Raw genomic sequence first — 18,381 nt, 5'->3', positions numbered from 1 at the left:
CCTTTGTTCTTGTCTTTTTTCCTCTTTTGTTCTTTATGAAGGTTGTTGGCACATCGGGTGGGTTGTGGTGTTGATTGGTTTGGATGGGGGCGGGGAATACCAGTCAAAAGTTTGAACACACCTACTCATTCAAGGGTTTTTCTTTATTTGTACTATTTTCTACATTGTAAAATAGTGATGACATCACAACTATGAAATAACACATGGAATCATGTAGTAACCAAAAAAAAGTGTAAAAAATAATCTAAATACATTTCAGATTCTTCAAATAGCCACCCTTTTCATTGATAGCAGCTTTGTACACTCTTGGCACTGTCTTAACCAGCTTCATGAGGTAGTCACCTGGAATGCATTTCAATTAACAGGTGTGCCTTGTTAAAAGTGAATTTGTGGAAATACTTTCCTTCTTCATGTGTTTGAGCCAATCAGTTGTGTTGTGACAAGGTAGGGTTGGTAGACAGAAGATGGTCTTTTACCAAATAGGGCTAAGTCCATATTATTGCAAAACAGCATTTCTTCAAGTGCAGTCGCTAAAACCATCAAGCGCTATGATGAAACTGGCTCTCTTGAGGACTGCCACAGGAAAGGAAGGCCCAGAGTTACCTCTGCCGCAGAGGATAAGTTCATTAGAGTTACCAGCCTCAGAAATTGACAATTAACTGCACCTCAGATTGCAGCCCAAATAAATGCTTCACAGAGTTCAAGTAACAGACATGTCAACGTCAACTGTTCAGAGGAGACTGCATGAGTCAGGCCTTCATGGTCTAATTGCCGCAAAGAAACCACTACTAAAGGACACCAATAAGAAGAAGAGACGTGCTTGGGCCAAGAAACACGAGCAATGGACATTAGACTGGTGGAAACCTGTCCTTTGGTCTGATGAGTCCAAATGTGAGATTTTTCGTTCTAACCGCCGTGTTTCAATGAGACGTAGAGTAGGTTAACGGAAGATCTCCGCATGTGTGGTTCCCACCGTGAAGCGTGGAGGTGTGATGGTGCTTTGCTGGTGACACTGTCAGTGATTTATTTAGAATGCAAGGGACACTTAACCAGCTTGGCTACTAGAGCATTCTGCAGCAATACAACATCCATCTGGTTTGCGCTTAGTGGGACTATCACTTGTTTTTCAACAGGACAATGACCCAACACAATCACCCGTCCTCAACCCAATTGAGATGGTTTGGGATGAGTTGGACCGCAGAGTGAAGGAACAACAGCAAACAAGTGTTCAAGAAATGTTGGAACTCCTTTCAAGACTGTTCGAAAAGCATTACAGGTGACTAGCTAATGAAGCTGGTTGAGAGAAGGCCAAGAGTGTGCAAAGCTGTCATCAAGACAAAGGGTGGCTACTTTGAAGAACCTCAAATATATTTTGATTTGTTTAACACTGTTTTGGTTACTACATGATTCCATATGTGTTATGTCATAGTTTTGATGTCTTTACTATTATTCTACAATGTAGAAAATAGTAACAAATAAAATCCCTTGATTGAGTAGGTGCTTCCAAACTTTTGACTGGTACTGTATGTACAGTGCATTCGGAAAATATTCAGACCCCTTGATATTTTCCAAATGTTGTTACATTACAGTCTTATTCTAAAAGGGATTAAATGGTTTTTTCCCCTCATCAAGCTATACACAATACCCCATAACGACAAAGCAAAAATAGGTTTTTAGACATTTTAGCAAATGTATTAAAAATAAACTGAACTATTACATTTACATAAGTATTCAGACCCTTTACTCAGTACTTTGTTGAAGCACCTTTGGCAGCAATTACAGCCTCGAGTCTTCTTGGATATGATGCTACAAGCTTGGTACACCTGTATTTGGGGAGATTCTCCCATTCTTCTCTGCAGATCCTCTCAAGCTCTGTCAGGTTGGATGGCAGCGCTGCTGCACAGCTATTTTCAGGTCTCTCAGAGATTTTTGATCTGGTTGAAGTCTGGGCTCTGGCTGGTCCACTCAAGGGCATTCAGAGATTTATCCCGAAGCCACTCCTGCATTGTCTTCGCTGTGTGCTTAGGGTCATGGTCCTGTTCGAGAGTGCGGTCCTGATCCTTTCATCAAGGATATTTTTGTACTTTGCTCCATTCATCTTTCCTTCGATCCTGACTAGTCTCCCAGTCCCTGCCGCTGAAAAACATCCCACAGCATGATGCTGCCACAACCATGCTTCACCGTAGGAATGGTACCAGGTTTCTTCCAGATGTGACGCTTGGCATTTAGGCCAAAGAGTTCAATCTTGGTTTCATCAGACCAGAGAATCTTGTTTCTCAATGTCAGAGTCCTTTAGGTGCCTTTTGGCAAACTCCAAGCAGACTGTCATGTGCCTTTTACTGAGGAGTGGCTTCTGTCTGGCTACTCTACCATAAAGGTCAGATAGGTGGAGTGCTGCAGAGATGGTTGTGTAGTTACATAACAAAATGTGGAAAAGGGAAGGTGCCAGAATACTTTCCGAATGTATTGTAATTTGGCAGGGTTATTATTGTTATCTATTCGCTGTTTAAAATGGTATTTTACTGGGATAAAAGTAAGCTTGTTACCAGAGACAACTCATCTGAACGGGGCTTACAATAGATATCGTTTTGATTGTTCAGGTTCACCATCGGCAACATTTTTACATACACAGGATTAAGTTCCTCATTTCATAACAAGGACAGCAATCCACTTTTGCGAGGCGCCAAAGCTGGAGGAGAAAAGAAGCTCACTCCAAAACACCTTCCAAAAGGTCAAAACAATTAGATTTTGAGATGGGGGTGAAATCCAAAGTTGTGCTATATATTCATTGGCTATGTCATAGCTCATTTGTAAATTATAAATATTTATACATTACTAGCTCAAGCACTTAATCTGCAAAAATGACAAGATAATTAGTGGGTGATGGTGATTTCAGAACCAAAGTGTGGGGACAAAAAAAACATAGGCTACATTGCCCCCCTCCTAATCTGATAGTGGTAATGGGATGGTAAATGCCTAGGCTCCCTTATGGCTAAGCTCAGGTGCATAGATAATACATACACCATAGACATACATATTCTACTCACACACAGTCAGTTCCAGCTCATAGAGGCCCAGCTCATAGAGGCCCAGCTCATGAAATCCATCAGCAGCTATTTTTTATTTGGAAACTGGAAAATGAATGTGTTTATGCAACTAATGTAAGGGCATTGAATCGTATCGAACCAAATTGCATCGATTTGTTCTCAAATCAAACCGCAGCAAATAGTTTCAAACTGAAGCATATCGTTCCTGTATCAGAGCCCATGTATCTGGTTATGTATTGAATTGTCTTGAAAGGGTAAGATGCACATCCCTAGTGCTTTCAAATATTCTCCTCAATAATAATTGTCTGGGAAGAAAGCAGAGCCATCAGAGTAAGTCTGGATCGGAGTATTACACACCAACATAATACAGCTCATTACACACCAGTGGGTCTGGGAATTGCCAAGGAACCCTCATGATACTTTGGTGCTTATACAATATGTACTGCGATTCTCACGATTCTATATATATCAGGGATCTCCAACGGGCAGATTTTAGTTGGCCCCCCACGTTTTCTGCGCAAAAAGATAATAATAATAATAATAATAATATTAATAAATTAATATTGTTGGATATAAAAGACTGTAAAAACACCAGCAAATCAGCTCTAAGTGATTTTAATTTTGGAAATCTGTTCCAAAGTACTCCCACACATAAGAGAGATATATATGTGATAGTATACAAATGTAAGCAAGGTTTGAAATTATTATGTTTTAGTCAAATATTATATCTGCTTGGGCTTCTTGCGTTCAATTTGTAGTCTACAAAAATGATTCGTAATTATGTTCCGGACCCCTGATCATCCGCTCAAGAAAAGAAAATGGCCCGCGGCTGAATCTAGTTGATGATCCCTGCTATATGTATTGCAACTCAATACTGCGAGTTTATTGCGATTTGATGTTCCAAACAAATTGCTCACTATATGTCTGCTGCAGAGAGACACGTTTTGATCAGTCAGGGAAATAAAAGTGCTGAAAACATGTTGGCTCTCTATTTAAAAAGATCGAGGATGAAAAATTCCTGAGTTATGGCAGATGTACAGCCGACTAGCCATCTCTACCGTAATTTGTTTTACAAATAGATACTTGGAGTCAAATATCGATATAGTATAGAACAAAAATGATATGCAACTATCAGTTCCACCCCCCCATTACCAGAGAGAATAATGTATGCTTCCCTGTGCCACACTGCTCATTTCACAGTAGAAAGACAGCAATTAGAAACCAGCTGCAAACACAAGAGCCAACAAATATAGTAGAACACAATTAAAAGAAATGGATGCTAAAATGCAAGGACTATTTCATTACAGCGATGGGAGATAAAGTATCTTGTCATTAAATAGGCCTAAGTAAGTTACAGAGGCGGTTTAGTTTCTGCCCAGAGAAACTGTTCTGGCCTGATGTTCAAATGGTATGTGGTTTATCTCCCTGCGGACAGGGAGACTGTCAGGACCAGACCGTTATGGCCTGGTCAGAAAATACTATTATGTCATTTGGGGTTGTGACTCATTGATGAAATCACTAGGTGGTGACATTTTGGTCTCAGTGTAAAACAACCTGGTTGAAAGTCCTGATGCAATACTCAGCAGCAGAGCAGACCATAGCATTCTCATTATCTCATATCTACTTCTAAAGCATTAGGCTAGTAATTGAGCCCTCCATGACAGAGTAACCTTATATTTGCATTCAAAGACATGCTAGGCCTATATTATCTTATATAAAACTGAAAAAAGTTAGTAAAGTTAGCACAAGATGCAAAGCAAGCATATAAGTTGCTTGTTGGCTTATAAACGGTTCTTACCGATGCACACGTCTAATTTGCCCTTGATGGCAGCCTCGTGGAGTGGTGTGTAGTTCCAGCTGTCCCGGGCGTTTGGGTCGGCACCCTGACAGAGGAGCAGGCTGACCACTTCAGCGTGGCCAAAAGAGCAGGCATTATGCAGAGGGATCAAACCTCCATCATCACGGGCGTGAACATTGGCGCCTGTCTCAAGGAGGTGCTCTACAACATCCTTCCTCCCAAATCCTACAAAGTAAAGGAAAGGGTGGAAAGATTATCAGGTGGGCTGGGCCAGTTCCATGCATAAACGCTCACTTAGGTGGCCCCCTGACCAAAACATAGGAATCATTTTATACATATACAGTACCAGTCAAAAGTTTAGAAACACCTACTCATTCAAGGGTTTTTCTTTATTTTTTCTATTTCCTACATTGTAGAAAAATAGTGAAGACATGTAATACTACATGATTCCATATGTGTTATTTCATAGTTTATGTCTTCGCTATAATTCTACAACATAGAAAGCAGTAAAAATTAAGAAAAACCCTGGAATTAGTAGGTGTGTCCAAACTTTTGTATTCAGATCCTTTGCTATGACACTCAAAATTGAGCTCAGGTTCATCCTCTTTCCAATGATCATCTTTGAGATGTTTCCACAGATTCCAGACCTGTGGTAAATTCAATTGACTGGACAGGATTTGGAAAGGCACACCTGTCTATATAAGGTCCCACAGTTGACAGTGCATGCTAGAGCAAAAACCAAGCCATAAGGTCGAAGAAATCGTCCGTAGAGCTCCGAGACAGGATTGTGTCGAGGCACAGATCTGGGGAAGTGTACCAAAAAATGTCTGCAGCATTGAAGGTCCCCAAGTGCATTTCTAAATTTGGTTGTCCATCAGCAGTTTCTCTTGTTATGTCAAGCAATCACTCAATTAGCCATGTCATCTAAACATTTTTAGATTAGATTGGTGGTCTAGCCATCAAACTTGTAATAATCATGGCTAGGGTTACAAAGGGGCGGAAACTTTCGGGAAATTTCGGGAAATTTTTCAAGGGAAGTTAAGCCCTGGAATTTGGGGAATTTTGCTTAAATTCTTCAAAAAAGTTAGCTATTAACAGTGAACCTTTTTTGTGGGGTACACAAGGCAATTCTAGGTCTTGTGGCGTAATTTGGGTTAAACTATCTCCAATTCAATGGAATTGCAACCCTCTGCATGCACAGTGCATTCTTCCATCACATGTACAGCTGATAATCAAGATATTGGGCACTAATGAGATGCTATTGAGCCCACACTACTACACTGTCTGAGCCAAGGACTACATGATTTCCGGTCAATTTTGATAACAACACTGGGTGGGGTGAATATGTTTTATTTGACATAGATTATTTATTGTTAACAAGTTAATAGTAGCCTACAGCAAAGTGTGTTTCAATCATTTCCACCTTGTCAACAATTTCTGCTAGTTAGTTTTTGCTACCATGTGGGTTTTAGCTTGCTTGAACCTGCTAACTGAGGTGTGTTAATTCACCTGTTTCCATACATATTCAAATTTAAAACATGTATTTTACAAAGGAGTTGTTTAATCGAACTGCTTAACTATTTATCTGAACATGAAATTGTATTCGTTTTTTTAACTAATTTGTTTTTCTAATCATTACAGGAAAATGCCACGGGCACTATCTGATGTGTGGAGACATTTCACTGCAGCGAATGTAGAAGGAAAATGTGTACATTTGCAAATACTATGCCAAATCATATGTGAAGAATGCAACAAAGATGCAAAATCATCTGGCCAAGTGCATAAAGTTCCCTCAGCATTCACAACAAGTAACCTCTGATAAAAGTCCCTCTACTTCTATTCAAGGTGAAAATTATGAATCAGACACCTTAATGATAGCAACAGTCCTCCTGGAATCAGAAGTTTTTGTTGACTCAATAGAGGAACGTAGTCAGAAATGCTGATGAATGTCTTGCTCGAGCTGTGTATGCAACTGGTTCATCTCTGATGCTCACAGGCAATGTGTATTGGAAGATATTTCTGAATTGTCTTCTACTAATTTGCTGGATGCAGATATCAAGTAAAGGTCAAGCAAATCATAGAGAAAGCAGACTGTATTGCAATTATCTCTGATGGGTGGTCAAATATTCATGGGTAAGGAATAATTAATTACATCTCCTCCCCTCAAGCAGTATTCTACAAGAGCACAGACAAGGGACAACAGACACACCGGTCTCTACATTGCAGATGAGCTGAAGGCAGTCATCAATGACATTGGACCACAGAAGGTATTTGCACTGGTGACAGACAATGCTGTGAACATGAAGGCTGCTTGGTCTAAAGCGGAGGAGTCCTACCCTTACATCACAACCATTGGCTGTGCTGCTCATGCATTGAATCTGCTCCTCTAGGACATCATGGCACTGATGAACAATGGATACACTCTACAAGAGAGCCAAATAAATGGTTAGGTATGTGAAGGGTCATCAAGTTATAGCAGCAATCTACCTCACCAAGCAACTTGAGAAGAATAAGAGCACCACATTATAGCTGCCCAGCAACACCCATTGGGGTGGTGTTGTCATCACGTTTGATAGTCTCCTGAAAGGGAAAGAATCTCTCCAAGAAATGGCCATATCACAGTCTGCTGATATGGACTGCCCCATCAAGAGGATCCTCCTGGATGATGTATTTTGGGAGAGAGTGGTAAGCAGCCTGAAACTCCTGAAACCTATAGCAGTAGCCACTGCACGGATTGAGGGCGACAATGCCATCCTGTCTGATGTTCAGACTCTGCTTGCAGATGTAAGAGAATAAATACATACTTCCCTGCCCACTTCACTGTTGCTCCGAGCAGAGGAAACTGTAGTTCTGAAATACATCAAAAAGCTTGAAGACTTCTGCCTGAAGCCCATACACGCCGCAGTGTACATGTTGGACCCCAAGTATGCTGGCAAGAGCATCCCGTCTGGTGCAGAGATCAACAAGGCCTATGGTGTCATCACTCCCGTGACTCGCCACCTTGGTCTGGATGAGGGCAAGGTTCTTGACAGTCTGGCAAAGTACACTTCCAAGCAAGGGCTTTGGGATGGAGATGAGATATGTTAGCACAACTGCCATATTGCATCAGCCACCTGGTGGAAGGGACTTTGTGGATCTGAGGCTCTTTCCTGTTGTCTCAATCATCCTCCAAATCCCACCAACATCAGCCGCCTCAGAGCGCAACTGGTCCTTGTTTGGGAACACACACACACCAAAGCACGCAATAGGCTGATCAATAAAAGGGTTGAAAAATTGGTGGCCAGCCTTACAACGAGCCATCCTCAACAGGGTTGGAAAGAGGAGGCCCAGGGAGAAGGCATGGAAGCCTGAACGGAAGACAACCAAAGCTTTAGTTTCTTGACTATCATTTTACAGATGCATGTTGAAAATGTTTTGGGGAGATGCGATGGATCATTGGGGATCATTCAATATTCCCTTTATTTTGTTGTTAAGTGAAATCATCCCATGTGAAGAGTCAACTAATTTACTTAAAATTCAATTCATAACTAAATTGTTTTTATTTATATTGGAAAGACATCATAAGTAGATGTAATTGCAAATTATTACATCTACTTGTGATAAGGTAAAAGGTTTATGTTTGTCTCCATATGATATGGTAAATGTATCCAATGCAAAAAACACCTACATTTAAATGGTATTAATTAGCATATATTCCCACGGAAAGTTTCCACCTCTGAAAATTCCCCAAAATGTGCAACCCTATCATGGCGGAATACTGACTGGGAACACAGGGCACGTGCCCAGTGGCCCTGCCCTCCAGGGGGGGCACATTGATTGCGTTAGACATTCTCACACAGATATCATATTAAGATGGCAAAGGTCATTAAAATGTAAACAATTGCAAGTAATCTGCTTAACTGAAAAAAAATATAAAAAAAATATGTTAGAGCCCCCCCCCAAATAAATCTCGCTTAGGGGCCCTAAAAGGCTAGAGGCAGCCTTGAAGGTGCGTTTATCATCCATAGGACGTCCTGCCACGAATGTGTCACTAATACAGTGTAACACAACCTCCTATCATTATTTAACATATTTCCTTTGTTTATTATGAATAGACAATGGTTGTGTGTGTCACATCTACTTCTGTATTTTTTGTTTGCCTGCCAAATTCCTTGTTTAATACAAGGATATCTTACCAAGCCAACTTGCTAGTTAGTGATCTACAATTGTTTTTAGATTAATTACGCTGGCTGCCTGACTACTTGGCAGGGCCTGTACTTTTTTTATTGCAACTTGCTGACTACAACTTGCTGGCTAATAGCACCCCGTACCCCTAACCGAAGGGGGAGTCCATTTTGTTTGACAAGCTGGCTAGGTCCTTTCGACAATCTAGCTAGCCTAACATTAGCTAACTACCTATCCAAGTTTGTAACCAACGTTTGTTAACTAGCTAACAAACAGAGTGGGCAAGATATCTATAAAAGGTTGGCCTAGGAAAACTTGTTAGTTAGGTAGTTAACTATTTACCGAAGTAGTTGGCTAGCTACTAGTTAGCAAAACAAACCAGCTCGTCATAGTGAGGATAGCATGACAATACGGGTCGCCAATACGCCATCGTAAACGCTACCTGCAGCGAAGTGCAGAGGAGTGGATTTTCGACCAGCCATGTCCTTGGCATTGACGTTAACCGTATCCACCAGCCTCTTCACCCGCGATACATCCCCAGTGCGACAGGCTTCAAACAACTCTCTGAAAGCCCCGCTTGTCCCGCAGTCGCCGCCCGCGGGGCTAGTGCTGCCCGAGTCAGGACTGGGGCCAGCGCTGATGCCACCCCCGGTGGTACTAACGTTAGAGGAGCTAGTGCTACTGCTCAGGGCCGGGACGGGGATATCGGGGGAGGCCGGAGTTAACTCCTGATCACCGGCGCTGTCTAGTTCAGCACCGGCTGGAGCCAAAATTACTCCACCACCGGGAACTGTAGGAGATCCCGGAGGAGTGAGGGAAAGATAAGTACTGCGAGATGGCGAGGATATGCTCTGTTGTTGTTGCTGCTGCTGAGAAGGGCGACGAGGCGCCGCCATTTTTACAACAGTCCCACTGGGAACAAGAAATATATTGGCTAAACTTCCTGGAAGTGGAAACTGTAACTTCCGGTTTCGATTGTCAGCAGTGAAAATCGCCCCTAAAAAGATTTTTATAACAGGCTTTCAAAACAGTATGTTTTAATATTTTTCTACCGTTGTAATCCGACATTTCTGATAAAGGAGCTTGTTATTTATAACAGTTTATCGTTGCTCTTTCAACCAGATAGACTAGCCAATTAACCAATACAATTCGATTTGAATAGACTAGGCAGGGAACCGGGGTGAGGCTATATAGTTGCTATACTATATAATCATACATTTTTTGCACCGTACGCAACCCACAGAATAGCATAAATCGTCTGTCCTATGAAATAAGGAAAATTCATTAAACTTAACACAATTTTCCTCTAGTCTGTGAAATTCAGTTTGCACATACTGCACAATGACTAAGCATGATATGTCCCTATGCAGATCACATTTTTCACTTAATCTCAAGTAGCCTGAGTCACTGCTAGGCTGCCTGTCCTGATATTGACATGGGCATGAATATGAAGCATATCTAACAGGCAATATCCGTTTCAGAAAAAAAGCTTTTTTGCATGACTTGAATAGGAAATGTAATTTTCAATGAGCAGCTGAAATCACTGTCAGTCAGGTTGGCCTATATAGTTGTTCTGCCTTGCCATTCATAGCCTTGCAAATTACATATGAAAAATGAAAGCTATTTGAAAACTATAGTCTATAGTTACAATGGTGAAAATTGACATTCTGCAACCATTCTGGTCCTGCCCATTTGAAAGTAAGCCTATGCTTTTTTAATCTTGGAGTGTATAAGGAAAACTTATGGGAGACGTACTAATGACCTGGAGTGCTGGGAAACACATAGGGAAAAAAATATACCCAATATCATCACAGATAAAGGACGAAATATGTGCACAGCCATTTCTATTACTGAACATCCAAATGTAGAAAATTACTCCCACGGTGACACCCAGTGGAGAACTGAGGCAAAGACAGGAAAGTTCCTGAAGACACTGGAGCTACAAGTGAAAGAATGTAAAAGCTGTGAAACTCCCACTGCTTTGACAGAAATCAACACTGAACACACGGTACAATCTCAGAGCAAGGGGACTCAACATTAAAATTGACTGAAGATGCTGTGCTCCCGAGTATTCCAGTCTTCCCTCAGCCCATTGATGGACTTCTACTGGCCTGTGCGCAGTCTTTGGCCAGAGGTCCAACCTCTTCTCTGCCAGCGGTATTTACAGCAGAGAAACATGCTGGAGATCAAGAGCAGTCTGGAGCTAATGGAGAAACATCAGCAGCACATCTTTGGAGAGATGGACCATGTCCCAGTCTCTGTGGTCATCCAACCAGTCTCCTACACGCTGGAGAAAGAGGGTTTTGCCCTGGCACTGGAGACTAAAGACTTCTCCCCAGAGGAGCTGTCTGTCAAGCAGATGGGCAGGAAGCTGAGAGTCAGTGGGAAGACAGAGAAGAAGCCGGATGATGGGGAAGGCTCTTACTCTTCCAGATGCCAGGAGTTCAGACAGGAATTTGATCTGCCTGATGGGGTGAATCCTGAGACTGTCACCTGCTCCCTGGATCATGATGGGAAGCTCCACATCGAGGCTCGAAAGAATCCATCATCTGCTGAGGAGGTGGCTGAGAAAGTGGTGCCCATCAACTGTAGCCTGGATGTGAAGATGCCACAATTCCTCAGCTCACAGACAGAGGGCAGCAACATAGAGAGAAGCACCTCAGACACATAGGAGAAACAACAGAACACTATTTCACATAAAGACTGATCATATTATTATGCTATTTTTTATTTGACTGGATGTTACATTTTCTAATCTATATTTTTAGGGTTATGAAACTGTATGCATTTATATTTCATATCTTGTAACAATCAATCTGAGATGCTATTTAATTCAATCAATCAAATCTATACATAATATTGCAGTCATTATCAACTCTTCAATTAATGTCAACATAATGAGAATTGATAGAGGGCCTAAAGACTGACACTGTCTTCTTTGTGGATTTTCTTGTTTTTCAAATGAATTATCTAAATGTCATGATATGTTTTGATAAAATGTGTAGTTTTGTTACCCAATAAAATGTTCAGTATACTTCTAAGACAGTTGTTAAATTCATTTTTGTGAAATATACCATTTCATTATGTTAGTTAGAGAGAAGTATATTTAACATTCAGGCCCATATTTTTTTGTTTATATATAAGTATATCATTATTAACATAAATAAATCAGAAAAACAGTGTAAGTTCAGGACAACCTTACCAGACCTTTAATTGCAGTTACATGTTCAGGTCATGGGATCATTTCTTACTCGTCATCTTTTTGATATGGAGTACTGCTCTTAACCTTTTACAGTGTTGTGAGAAATAGTTCAGATATGTCAGGATACACATAACCTGTTTGTGCACATTTTGTTTAACTACATTTCTCTAACTACCCTAACAACCTTTTAACTACATTACTCTAACTACTCTAACAACCTTTTAACTACATTACTCTAACTACCCTAACAACCTTTTAACTACATTACTCTAACTACCCTAACAACCTTTTTACTACATTACTCTAACGCCATTTTGTTTAACTACATTACTCTAACACCATTTTGTTTAACTACATTACTCTAACTGCCCTAACAACCTTTTAACTACATTACTCTAACACCATTTTGTTTAACTACATTACTCTAACTACCCTACAACCTTTTAACTACATTACTCTAACTACCCTAACAACCTTTTAACTACATTACTCTAACATCATTTTGTTTAACTACATTACTCTAACTACCCTAACAATCTTTTAACTACATTACTCTAACTACCCTAACAATCTTTTAACTACATTACTCTTCATGAAATCAAACTCTGTCTTTTGATCCACTATTTGATTTTCAAGGCATCTATTGAAATGGAAAGTTTACCAGGCCAGAGCATACCCATCATACCAACTCAGGGACATGATTTAAATGGAAAAATATTATTTACCCAAATGCAACATACTGAAATACTGGTTTGTATAACGAAATTACATCAAACAAGGCAAAACATTGTAAAAAATAAAATAATAATAATACATTTATTGAATTTGCATAAACATTGGCTTTACATTCCATGCCATTGAGAATTATTGACGTTGCATTTATCAAATTTGACAAAGAGCAATTTACCCAAGATAATTCACTGATGTCTGTACTGACTAGTATTCATGGGAGTTGTATATTATTGTCCAGCCATAAAGTTAATGGTATTAGTTATATCATGATACAGTGTCATCATAATCAGTCCTTCTTGGGCTCTGCCTCTACAGCAGTGCTCTCAGCTGCGGCTATGGCAGGTAAGCAAGTGATAGGAACCACTCTCTCATTGCCTTCTGTCACAGCAACCACTTTTGGAGCCTGGATCTGTAGCTGTCCATCGTTCAAAGAGCAGGTGACAGTCTCAGGATTCACACCTTCAGGCAGATCAAACTCCTGTTTAAACTCCTGGCATCTGTAAGAGTAGGAGCCCTTTCCATCATCCTGCTTCTTCTCTGTCTTTCCACTGACTCTCAGCTTCCTGCCCACCTGCTTGACAGACAGCTCCTCTGGGGAGAAGTCTTTAGTGTCCAGTGTCAGTGCAAAACGGTTGTTTTCTTTTCCCATCTGGAAAGAGATGGGCTTGAAGTCAGTTGAAGATAATGGGCCTTCAATGTCTTCAAAAATCTTTTGGTGCAATCGTTGCATATATTCCATATTGTGCCTCATCTCCTGCATATTTCGCATAATTTCCTGCTCCATCTGGAAGAAGAGAGGCCGTGTCTCTGGCCAGAGACTGCGAACGGGCCAGTGGAAGTCCATGAAGGGGCTCATTGGGCTCATTGGATTGAGGGAAGGCTGCATCATGCTGGGGCAAAGCATCTTCAAATCAACTCTGTGTGTCGTTTCTGCTGGTCTCCGTTGGTCTCGTCTCTGAGTGTGTTTCTGAGAGCTTATGTCCGGAGCAGACTAGGGCTCACAGCTTTTATCCTGTCCAGTGGAAAGTTCCAGTAGCATTCCATTTGACTGCTACGTTAGTGTGTTATGACTACGCAACTTATGTCATACTCCAAAACAAGCCCCATGTAATACTGCAGTCTAACTGCCAAATGCCTCTGGGATATATCTTTGCTCTATTTACAGAGTGACCAGAGTGAAGCAGGTCGGAGTCGCAGGGGCACATAACGTCCTACAAAGTTAGAAAGGAATCTACAACAGCTGCTTTGTCATCCTGCCATTTTCTGTTCCTGAATAACCTTTTCCCCTGACAACAAATCCAAAGTATTCCTGATATCACTGTGCTTATGAAGATAACAAATCTAAAATATGGTTTTGCCTTGAGTGATAAACAAAGAAAGAATTACAAGTGCACTTCAGCAATCTGTTCCCCTTAGTGATATGACTTGCAGTAAATACATTAATATAGCTTTAGTCAGTATTTAACTTCCCTCAACACTCTTGTCGGATGTGACCCTGAAATTTACACCCCCACTGACGACATTGCTTCCTTACTCTGTCTCTAAATATAGCTATGTGGTTGTTGAGAGAGAAGATCACCCAACCAAAAGATTATTCATAGTGTGTATTGGGTAGCATAATTAGTCACCACCTGTAATGCAATAATATGCTCGATTTGACTGTAGAAGAACTGTTAAGATTCTATTTGTGGGATGTTTCCAGCAACTTCTCCAAGTTAATTAACTGTTTAAAGGGGCACTTGATCTGGACACAGACTATTGCCATGGCCAATCCATTTTAAGGAACATATGGGAAGATGTCATAAGAGAAAAATGTGTTACTGTATTCCTAAACCATGGCATCAGATTAAATCCACTGAGCTTTTGGAGGAGACGCTAGAGGACTGAATATAAATCAGGACTATGACACAACATATTTGGGTTTTCTCAGACCTTTGTCAGGGTTACAGTAGGTCCTTTTCAATGACTTGCCAAAGACTGGGACTGAAATATTGTATGTGAAATAACAACTGTTATAAGTACTGTTGGTGCTTTTTATTGGTACACAAAAATACATTTAGTTTACATTTTATTGGGTAACAAAACAACACATATGAACACAACATTTCAGAGATAATGTTATAAAAAAACATGACAAAAAATGAAAGATGAGATTTGAAGTGAAAATAGTTATCAACTTTTTGCCGAGATATTGATTCCTCTGAGTGTCTATGTTGCTGCCCTCTGTCTGTGAGCTGAGGAATTGTGGCATCTTCACATCCAGGCTACAGTTGATGGGCACCACTTTCTCAGCCACCTCCTCCTCAGCAGATGTTGGATTCTTTCGAGCCTCGATGTGGAGCTTCCCATCATGATCCAGAGAGCAGGTGACAGTCTCAGGATTCACCCCATCAGGCAGATAAAATTCCTGTCTGAACTCCTGGCATCTGGAAGAGTAAGAGCCTTCCCCATCATCCTGCTTCTTCTCTGTCTTCCCACTGACTCTCAGCTTCCTGCCCACCTGCTTGACAGACAGCTCCTCTGGGGAAAAGTCTTTAGTCTCCAGTGCCAGGGCAAAACCCTCTTTCTCCAGCGTGTAGGAGACTAGTTGGATGACCACAGAGACTGGGACATGGTCCATCTCTCCAAAGATGTGCTGCTGATGTTTCTCCATTAGCTCCAGACTGCTCTTGATCTCCAGCATGTTTCTCTGCAGTAAATACCGCTGGCAGAGAAGAGGTTATACCGCTGGCAGAGAAGAGGTTGGACCTCTGGCCAAAGACTGCGCACAGGGCCAGTAGAAGTCCATCAATGGGCTGAGGGAAGACTGGAATACTCGGGAACACAGCATCTTCAGTCGATGTTAATGTTGAGTCCCCTTGCTCTGAGATTGTACCGTGTGTTCAGTGTTGGTTGGGTTGGTTTTTGTCTCAGCAGTGGGAGTTTCACATTGTTTATATTCTGCTACATTGTCTTCAGGAACTTTCCTGTCTTTACCACAAGAACAAGCTGGATGCTTTCCACATTCCTCAGGTATTAGTGCTCTTACCTTCTCACAGATGATTGCTTCAGCCAAATATGATTGTTACTTGTGACAAGAATTGTAAATTAAAATGTGTTTGGAATTTGCAGTATTTATGGAGCGTATACAGGCTATACTTCTTCAATGTCTTGAAATAGATGAGCAGAACCAAACCGAAGTGGAAGTACGACCATAAGCTAAGTTATAAAGAGAATTGCCATCATAGGTAAGGAGTTGTTGTCACAAAATTTAGATGAACTCATTCAAAAATATTCCAGGGAGAAATCACATTTTAGAACATTTTGGGGAGATTGTACAGCATTATAAAATTGGTCATGTGTAGACGTTGGTGTTATTATAATATTGTTGAAAATGTAATTAATGTTTGTTTGACAATATATTTTCCATGCATTTTCTTTTAATTAATCAAAACAATCTTTTCAGAATTGTGTGAAAACAATTCCCTCACATGCAATTATCTAAAAACACAACAAATACTAAAAAAAGCCTACATTGCATGTCCACATAATTTGTTTTCAGAAGTCAGGTTTACAAACATGTAATGAACATCTTAAGAAACAAATAATTTTAGTAGGGCTTTAGAAATTTGAATTTATTGAAACTGATTATTGAAAAATATCAGGCCAGTGAGCTATTGGAATGTTAGCTTTATGTTGATATTGTGCAAACGCACAGTTTCATCGACTGTCCGGGTGGCTGGTCTCAGACGATCCCGCAGATGAAGAAGTCTGATGTGGAGGTCCGGGGCTGGTGTGGTTACACTTGGTCTGCGGTGGCGAGGCCAAATTCTCTAAAATGACGTTGGAGGCGGCTCATGGAAGATAACTGGACATTATGTGCATTGTGTTGCACATTTTAAAGTGGCCTTTTTTTGTCCTCAGTACAAAGTGCACCTGATATGCCACACCTGTCAGATGGATGGTTTATCTTGGTAACAGAGTAATGCTCACTAACAGGGATGTAAACAAATTTGTGCACAACATTTTATAGAATATAAAAATAAATTTAAAAAAATGTTACTTTTTTAAAACTAAATATTACTTTCTGTGCGTATGGAACTTTTCTGGGAACTTTTATTTTAGCTCTTGAAACATGGGACCAACACTTTACACATTGCATTTATATTTCTGTTCAGTATATTAGCTAAATTAAAACTAAAATGTGTTGATTTTTCTTTGTTGTTATACAGTAATAATTCCCCTCCCACCTCCACCAAACTCAGACCCATCTGCAGAACCTAATTACAGGAGTTGCTACAGATGGAACTATGGAGAGGAGTTCAGAAGTTACCTGTTCCTCCATCAATCTGTTCTCTGCGAATGAGGACCAGGTACAGGGAGAGATACAGGTGGCCAAACAGAGGCAACACCAAGGCCTTTCTCTACAGTTGAGCTCAGGCCTAGATGAGACAGAGCTTACTGTTCAAGATGGTAAGTATGCATGAAAGAAACTAGATCAAGCTAATATGTCAAATTACTTTAGATTGTGTGCATTGTTAGATATTACTGCACTGTTGGAGCTAGAAACACAAGCATTTTGCTACACCCACAATTACATCTGCTAAACACGTGTATGTGACAAATACAATTTTATTTGATGATTTGACTAGCTTTCCATAAGAGAAGAATCAAGACATATTGAACATAAGTAAATCATGATGCTCTCTTTATTTCTGAGTAAAATGACCAAATTACCTTTTTTTCCCTAAAGACAAACAAACAATGTATTGTCCTCTCTCTGGTCTATGAGAAGTCCATGTATGTGTACAAGAGTTTCCCATATGTCAATATTACTTCTCTCTGTGTGGTCGCTGAACCTGCTGTGCTGACAGGTCTGGAAGATTTACTTCCCCGTTGTGTGCAACCTGTGTGTGTCCCCTCGACTCTATAGCTATGGAGTTCTGCTGGACAGTATGGACCCAGACGGTGTTTTCTATACAGTACAGAGGGACTAGCCTCCATAGCTCTCTGCCTCCCTCCTGGTGCACATAATCAGATAGTGGTACTAAAACATGAGTAGCCTTGTGTCACAGTCCACTGCCAGAGTACACTGAAGGCCTTCCTCAGATAAAGGCTGACATTGTTAATTATGGTTCCTTTACTGACAGTTTGATTTGTACTGGGACTTTTGTAAATGTTACTCAGAGCAGATGACTCAGGACAATGAATGAGACAGAAAACTGTGACTTTATCTTGTATTTGAATGAACTGTCTGTTGTGGGTTCTCTCCAGTACAGGTGATGGGGTCTGTTTTCAAATTCAGTCACCAGGGAAACAGATTATTGTCGGGTGGGCACCCAGTCTTTCCTCATAACCGTTGGCTGCCTGAGCCCATTCAGAACACACAGTGAGAAGGAAAGATAACGGTTCAGACAGCTGAGAAGGGAAGATAACGGTTCAGACTGCTGAGAAGGGAA

The 18,381-nt window shown here is 40.7% G+C and overlaps 3 protein-coding genes and 1 pseudogene across 4 annotated transcripts in view; 1 reads left to right on the top strand and 3 right to left on the bottom strand.

Moving 5' to 3' along the window:
* LOC139422845 (poly [ADP-ribose] polymerase tankyrase-1-like) overlaps window positions 1–9,923 on the bottom strand; it is a 157,138-nt gene extending 147,215 nt beyond the window's left edge. The window contains exons 1-2 of one of the 2 annotated variants that reach the window (XM_071174258.1): window positions 9,452–9,923; window positions 4,846–5,070 (exon numbers count right to left, since the gene is read on the bottom strand). In XM_071174258.1, the coding sequence (XP_071030359.1) occupies window positions 4,846–5,070; window positions 9,452–9,905 (679 nt within the window). In that variant the 5' untranslated portion in view covers window positions 9,906–9,923. The remainder of the gene's footprint in view (window positions 1–4,845; window positions 5,071–9,451) is intronic. The other variant, XM_071174257.1, reaches the window with a different exon arrangement.
* Window positions 9,924–11,003: 1,080 nt separating this feature from the next.
* On the top strand, window positions 11,004–11,680 carry LOC139422846 (heat shock protein 30-like). Its single transcript, XM_071174259.1, has one exon. It carries the CDS (start codon window positions 11,063–11,065, stop codon window positions 11,678–11,680), a length of 618 nt encoding a protein of 205 aa, XP_071030360.1. The 5' UTR covers window positions 11,004–11,062.
* Window positions 11,681–11,719: 39 nt separating this feature from the next.
* On the bottom strand, window positions 11,720–14,057 carry LOC139422847 (heat shock protein beta-11-like). Its single transcript, XM_071174260.1, has one exon. The coding sequence runs from the start codon at window positions 13,845–13,847 to the stop codon at window positions 13,230–13,232; it is 618 nt and encodes a 205-aa protein (XP_071030361.1). The 5' UTR covers window positions 13,848–14,057; the 3' UTR covers window positions 11,720–13,229.
* Window positions 13,850–15,773, bottom strand: LOC139422390 (heat shock protein 30-like; annotated as a pseudogene).
* Window positions 15,774–18,381: the final 2,608 nt, after the last annotated feature.

This window comes from Oncorhynchus clarkii, chromosome 12 (genome assembly GCF_045791955.1).
Source record: "Oncorhynchus clarkii lewisi isolate Uvic-CL-2024 chromosome 12, UVic_Ocla_1.0, whole genome shotgun sequence".
NCBI lineage: Eukaryota > Metazoa > Chordata > Actinopteri > Salmoniformes > Salmonidae > Oncorhynchus > Oncorhynchus clarkii.
The sequence above is the reverse complement of the archived record's forward strand: the minus strand, read 5'-3'. Positions and strand labels throughout refer to the sequence as shown.

Excerpts from the sequence above, each read along its gene's own strand:
- LOC139422846 (XM_071174259.1), top strand. The coding sequence starts at position 11,063 with ATGCTGTGCTCCCGAGTATTCCAGTCTTCCCTCAGCCCATTGATGGAC.
- LOC139422847 (XM_071174260.1), bottom strand. The coding sequence starts at position 13,847 with ATGCTTTGCCCCAGCATGATGCAGCCTTCCCTCAATCCAATGAGCCCA.